The following is a 6000-nucleotide window of genomic DNA, read 5'->3' as shown; positions in this document are numbered from 1 at the left end:
AAACTAAAAATAATTTCATCGCTTCCACTCTTTTCCTGTGTCATAGCCCTATCCTCCTTTACAGTGGAATCTCCCTGACGAGAAATGGTGCCCTTCATCTTTTCCCTTTATAAAATTTTATGAATTGGGATATTTATGGAAGTTTCTACAAGCAAAACTGAAAATAAATCCTAAGTGAGAGACAGCTGGAAACTGCTGCGCTCTCTGCTATTTTGTGCCTGTGTATGATACACGTTGGGATGAAAACATCATGACTTATTTATTTTCAAATGAACTGCCCTAACTTTGAATGTGAGTGGGTTGCCTGCCATCCCCACAACAAAACACCCTGTGTGGCTGGTGAAGTTGAGAGAGCTAGAAGCTGTGACTGGCCCAAGGTCACCCAGCTGGCTTCAAGTGGAGGAGTGAGGAATCAAACCCGGTTCTCCAGATTAGAGTCCCGCCCTCTTAACCACTACACCAAACTGGCTGTAGGCCATTTATAGGCTTCAGACCCACATCAGCCAATCAGGAGGTCAGACTCTGGTAATTTTCCAAATCTGTCCTTTGGGTGCTCTTTATTCCCCCACCCCCCCAACTATAAAATCAGGCTCTAACACTCTCTGGCTGGCATGGCCTTGACTAATTACAGGAAGAACGTTTTTAACCCAGGTGCACGGAGTTAGTAGGGCTGAGTCCTCAGCTGTTTTTATTAACTCCTGCTGCATCAGGACTCTGTGACATCACAAGCATCTTTCCTTGTATTCTCATCGCTGACTGCAGTTGACATTCCAATGAGTCTTACCCATCCCTGGTATATGAGGTCTTTGAATAGAAGACTTTAAGAATTGTGAACAGTCAGGGAGTGCAGCAGTTAGAACAAAAACATTTTATGTGACCTTCTGGATGCAAAGCAGAAGGGTCTCCCTTCTTGTATAGTCTTTTCTGTTCGCTTTTTCAACCCCATTTATTTGATTTCTCTCCTTATTCCTACAGAGAGAGAGATCAAGATAGAGGGAGAAGAGCAGAGATGGGAAACTGAAGAAAACCACAAGCGGATGAAAGAATTGGTAGCTTCTGCAGGAAACGGCTTCAGTAAGAAAAACCACCTTAATGAATACCAAGGAGTGCATACTGATGAAAAAGCTTATACATGCACACTGTATGGAAAGAGCTTCATTTGGAAGGAGTACCTCACTTTCCATCAAAGACGCCATATAGGAGAGAAACCATGTGCCTGCTCCGACTGTAGAAATAATTTCATGTTTAGTGGACTACTTGCTTCTCATAGGAGAGTCCACACAGGTGAGAAACCATATAAATGCTTTAATAAGTCTCACCTCACTGACCATCAAAATACACATTTAGGAGAGAAACCATATAAATGCTCAGAGTGTGGAAAGATATTCAGTCAGAATGGCGATCTTACTACACATCGAAGGATCCATACAGGGGAGAAACCGTATAAATGCTTAGTATGTGGAAAGATCTTCCGGCGGAAGGAGTACATTATTATGCATCAAAGAATCCACAAAGAGGAGAAGCCATTTAAATGCTTAGAGTGTGGAAAGAGCTTCAGGAAGAGCTGTCATCTTACTGACCATCAAAAAATTCACAAAGGGGAAAAACCATATAATTGCTTAGATTGCGGAAAGAGCTTCAGTCAGAAGACCAATCTTACTACCCATCAAAGAACTCACACAGGAGAGAAACCATATAAATGCTCAGAGTGTGGAAAGAGCTTCAGGCAAAAGGGCCACCTTACTGGCCATCAAAATACCCACATAGGGGAGAAACGATATAAATGCGTAGACTGTGGAAAGAGCTTCAGTAAGAAGTCTCGTCTTACTGAACACCAAAATGTCCACACGGGGGAAAAACCATATAATTGCTTGGAGTATGGAAAGAGCTTTGGTCAGAAGGCCAGCCTTACTACCCATCTAAGAATAAACGGGGGAAACCATATCAATGCTTACAGTGTGGAAAGAGTTTCATTAACAAGCCCCACTTTATTAACCATCCAAATACCCAGACAGTGGAGAAACCATATAAATGCCTAGAGCGTGAAAAGAAAATAACAGATATGGCTGCTCCCGGAAACTGTAGCAAGCAAGGAGTGGGAGACCTGCCCCATAAAGAGTATTTAAGGATCCTATACTATGAAGTCTTAAAGCTCTTCAACTCCTCAGTCACAATAACCATATAGTCCTTATCCCATAGGATCCTTAAATACTCTGTTATTAGGATACTTGTTAACAGCTGTTGACCAAGCAGGGAATGCGGTCGGGAACTTTTGTCAAGCTGTAAAGGAGTGAGTATCTTTGGGGGCAAGAATGCAATAGTTTATGAGAATATAGAGATAGCCGTATCATGTATGTGATTTTTTGCAGTTAATTCCCATGATCAAGAAACTCATGAAACAGGAGGATACCCGGAATCCTGCTGGGAAAATTACTGGGTATTCACGTCTTTGGCAACATATCACCATCATCATATGGACTCTTCATATTTATGACCAGGAGTCACAGCGTATTTTAAAGCTCCAGTCTGGACTTCTTTAGCAATTACAATAGGAATCATTGTGTAGGCTCCAGTGTATTGTGAGGAGCCAATTATTTTGTCCAGCTCCTTTGTTCCTTTTTGGAAATATTTTTTGTTATATAATTATTGATGCCTAATTTCTTAGGCAGATAAATGGTGTATAAGTTGTGAACTTTCACTATTGGTTCAATATACGGGGACGTTGGTCTGTTTTTTCTTGTCATACCCATATCATCCCTTTGCTGGTTGTATTAGGACCAGAGCAGGTGGCAATGCCCACTCCCGCCTTAAGCTAGCTGGTATTAGGAGCGGAGTAGGTGGCAATGCCCATCCCTGGCAATTCCCATACCCCACCTTAACCCAGCTGGTATTAGGAGCGGAGCACATGGCAATGCCCACCCCCTCTTTAACCCAGCAGGTATTATTAGCACAGCAGGTGGTAATGGCCACCCCCCCTTAACCCAGCTGGTATTATGTCATGAGTCAGCCCCAGCCTCGACTGGCCACCTTACCTATTGCCCCAGAGTCCTCCTCAGAAGATGAGCAGGAAGGGCCAGCAGGATCTTCTCTAGAGCCAGAAGCCCCTGAAGAAGCTGTTGGAGAGGAGGAGCAGTCAGAAACCACTGCTGCTGCTCCAGAGGGAATTCAGCAAGAACAGCCTGGAGCTTCTGCAGAGACTGTTGGGGAAGAGGAACAGTCAGAAACCTCCACAGAGGCTGTAAGAGACAAAGACTCCCCCAGGGCAAAAGCGAAACCCGAGCACCTGGGGCCAGCTGAAAGGAGGAAACATAGAGATAAGTCAGCTCTGTTGGAGAGGCGAAGGAGTGCCCATTTACAGGCACACCACCGAGTGGAGCTGTTAGAGAGAGAGAGAGGCAGGAGCTGTTCCTAATTAGGACAGCATAAAAGGGAGATGCCGAGGAAACCAAGCGTGGAAGCAACTCAGCTCGCCACTCCCTGCTACCAGAGCCCTACGCCTGGACGCTCTTGCCTTGCGCCCTGCTCTACTGCTTGATTGGACTTTGACCCCGGCCTGCCTTCTGACTACCCTTCTGCCTGCTTCTCCCTCTGACTAGCATATTGGTCCTGACACTTGGCCTGACTTCTGGACCCTGGTTTGCTGCCTTCTGGACTACTGACCTCCTGCCTGTTGTGTTCAGCCCTGCAGTACCAGTGAGCCTCCTGCCTGCTGTGCCCAGCCCTGTGCGCAACATATTAGGAGCGGAGCAGAGGGCAGTGCCTGCCCCCTGCCTTCACGCAGGTGGTATTAGGAGCAGAGCAGGTGGCAATGCCCGACCACCGCCTTAACCCCCCTGGTTTTAGCAGCAGAACAGATGGCAATGGCCACCCCTCTTCAGCCAGCTGAGATCAGTAATGGAGAAGGTGGCAGTGCCTTCACCCAACTGGTATTAGAAGCAGAGCAGGTGGCAGTGCCCACCCTGGCAATTCCCACCCGCTGCCTTAACCCAGCTGATAATAGGAGAGGACCAGATGGGAATGCCCACCCCCTGCCTTAACCCAACTCATATTAGGAGTAGAGCAGGTAGCAATGCTCACTCCCCACTTCCGCCACCTGGGATCAGGAGCAGAGCTGGTGGCAATGCCCGCCCCTCTGCCATAACCCAGTTGGGGTTAGCAAAGCCCCCCACCCATTCACATGACCGAGATCAGGCATAGAGCAGGAAGCAATGCTAATTTCTCCTTTACCCAGCTGGAACCAGGTGCGGAGCAGGTCTCAATGCCCGCCCCTCTTTTACCCAGCCTGTATCAAGCATGAAGCAGGTAGCAACGCTCACCTCCCTTCACGTAGCCGAGATCATGCATGGAGCAGGTGCCCACCCCCCTCTGTCACCGGCCACGATCAGTGACGGAGGAGGAGGGATTGCCTTCCTATCTGCCCTCCCCTTTCTAGAGCCCGTTGTATTTTTTCCCCACAATGGGCTTTGTTTCTAGTCTGATAATAATTGGTTGTGCCACAAGAGAAAAGTCTCTGTCAGAGAGTTTGTTTTAGCAGATGTAATTGAATTATAAGGTGCTATGTTCAGATAATGAGGGTTTAAGTCTCCGAGAGTTGGATTCAGTGTAGATCTCTATACTGGGTGCAAATTAAGTAATTTGTCACAAAAAGAGAGGCTCTTTCCCTGTAAATTGTCCTGAACATCTCAGCAACCCACGATGCCATTAACTCCAGGTATCTCTCTTCTATTACCTAGCTGGCTCAAAATGATACTGTTCAATTTCCCAGCTACTTCTCTTCTTCTTCGAGGACAGGAACCAGATTTTTTTCCCTTGTGTTGTATAACATACTCATGTTAATGTGTCAAGATGTTTGGGGTACTAGTTCACTATGTGGGTGGTGCACATCTCTCCTTTTTGAGTAGATTTGAAAGAAGTCATGAGTTTGTTCATTGGTTATCTCAAGTCAGCATTTGTTTGGATGTGGCTGAAGGGGTAACTTAGTTCGGACAAGATGGAGGGGGCCTTGCTGGTAGATGGAGGTGGTCCTGGGAGTGGCATGCATCCTGTGATGGGAGGGATTGCATTCTCCCAAAGATACATGTGAGCAACCACTGCCAGGGTGTCCTCTTAGGCTTGGCCATCTCCTAGATTCTCTGGCCTGTTCACGCAGGGATGTTTTGCTCCGTCTTGGCTACTTTACAGCACTTCTGTTTTCAAGAGCATCTATGTGAAGTTGTTCTCTATGTGTTCAGCTTCTATGTTTTCCCCCTCTTCACTGCCATCTTTACCAGGCCTGGTTTGGTACTGTTTTTCGGAAAGATTGCTATCAAAGCTCTGAGAAGACAAATTCAGGCAAAATACAGTCATGTTCAATAAACCACAGTATCACATAGAAAATTCTCACACAATTTAGAAATGTGATCCATTACTACGCCCTCCCTTTCCAAATGAAAAAATCCTACTATCCATTTCCAGAAATCTTTCAATGTTCAGTCAGAGTTAACATCTTCTGACTGAAACATTAAATCATCATCAATCTTGTGCACAGGTTAGAGTGTGAGACTGGGGCCCAGTTCTGTGGGCCCCTGAAGATCTACACTCCATTGTTTCCTATAGGGGAAACATTTCCAAGGCTTTCTAGGCAAAAAGAAAGCTTAAGCCAAAGGGATAACCTCTGGCAAAATGCCAGTCCTGCTCCCAATGCAAGCCAAACCAACAAAGCCCAGTAGAAACAAACTACAACAAGAGACCCAATGTCGAACCAGAGAATCCCAATGTTGAACCAGAAAGTCTCAAACTTACGCAGGATGGGAACAAGCTGAGTTTAAACGGCAGCTGGTGGCAGCAGCATGAAGGACTGTTTTGGAACTCAAGTGGAGGATGCTGGGAGCTGGGGTCATGGAGACCCATGGGGGCATGGGCCAAGGGAGATAGTCTTGCCTTCCTCCCATGCCTGGGGGGGAAAAAAGCTTAAGAGAAGCCAACCAAATTAACCCAGTTGAATCTGGCCCCTAGGGATCC

The 6000-nt window shown here is 46.4% G+C and overlaps 1 protein-coding gene across 1 annotated transcript in view; it reads left to right on the top strand.

Moving 5' to 3' along the window:
• Positions 1-1163: 1163 nt before the first annotated feature.
• LOC129327971 (zinc finger protein 160-like) overlaps positions 1164-6000 on the top strand; it is a 111866-nt gene continuing 107029 nt past the window's right edge. Inside the window, exon 1 of the mRNA XM_054976719.1 lies at positions 1164-1726. Within this exon, the coding sequence (XP_054832694.1) occupies positions 1242-1726 (485 nt within the window). The 5' untranslated portion in view covers positions 1164-1241. The remainder of the gene's footprint in view (positions 1727-6000) is intronic.

Source organism: Eublepharis macularius, chromosome 4 (genome assembly GCF_028583425.1).
Source record: "Eublepharis macularius isolate TG4126 chromosome 4, MPM_Emac_v1.0, whole genome shotgun sequence".
Taxonomy (NCBI): domain Eukaryota; kingdom Metazoa; phylum Chordata; class Lepidosauria; order Squamata; family Eublepharidae; genus Eublepharis; species Eublepharis macularius.
Note: the sequence above shows the minus strand (reverse complement) of the source record. Positions and strands in the feature narration are given on the sequence as shown.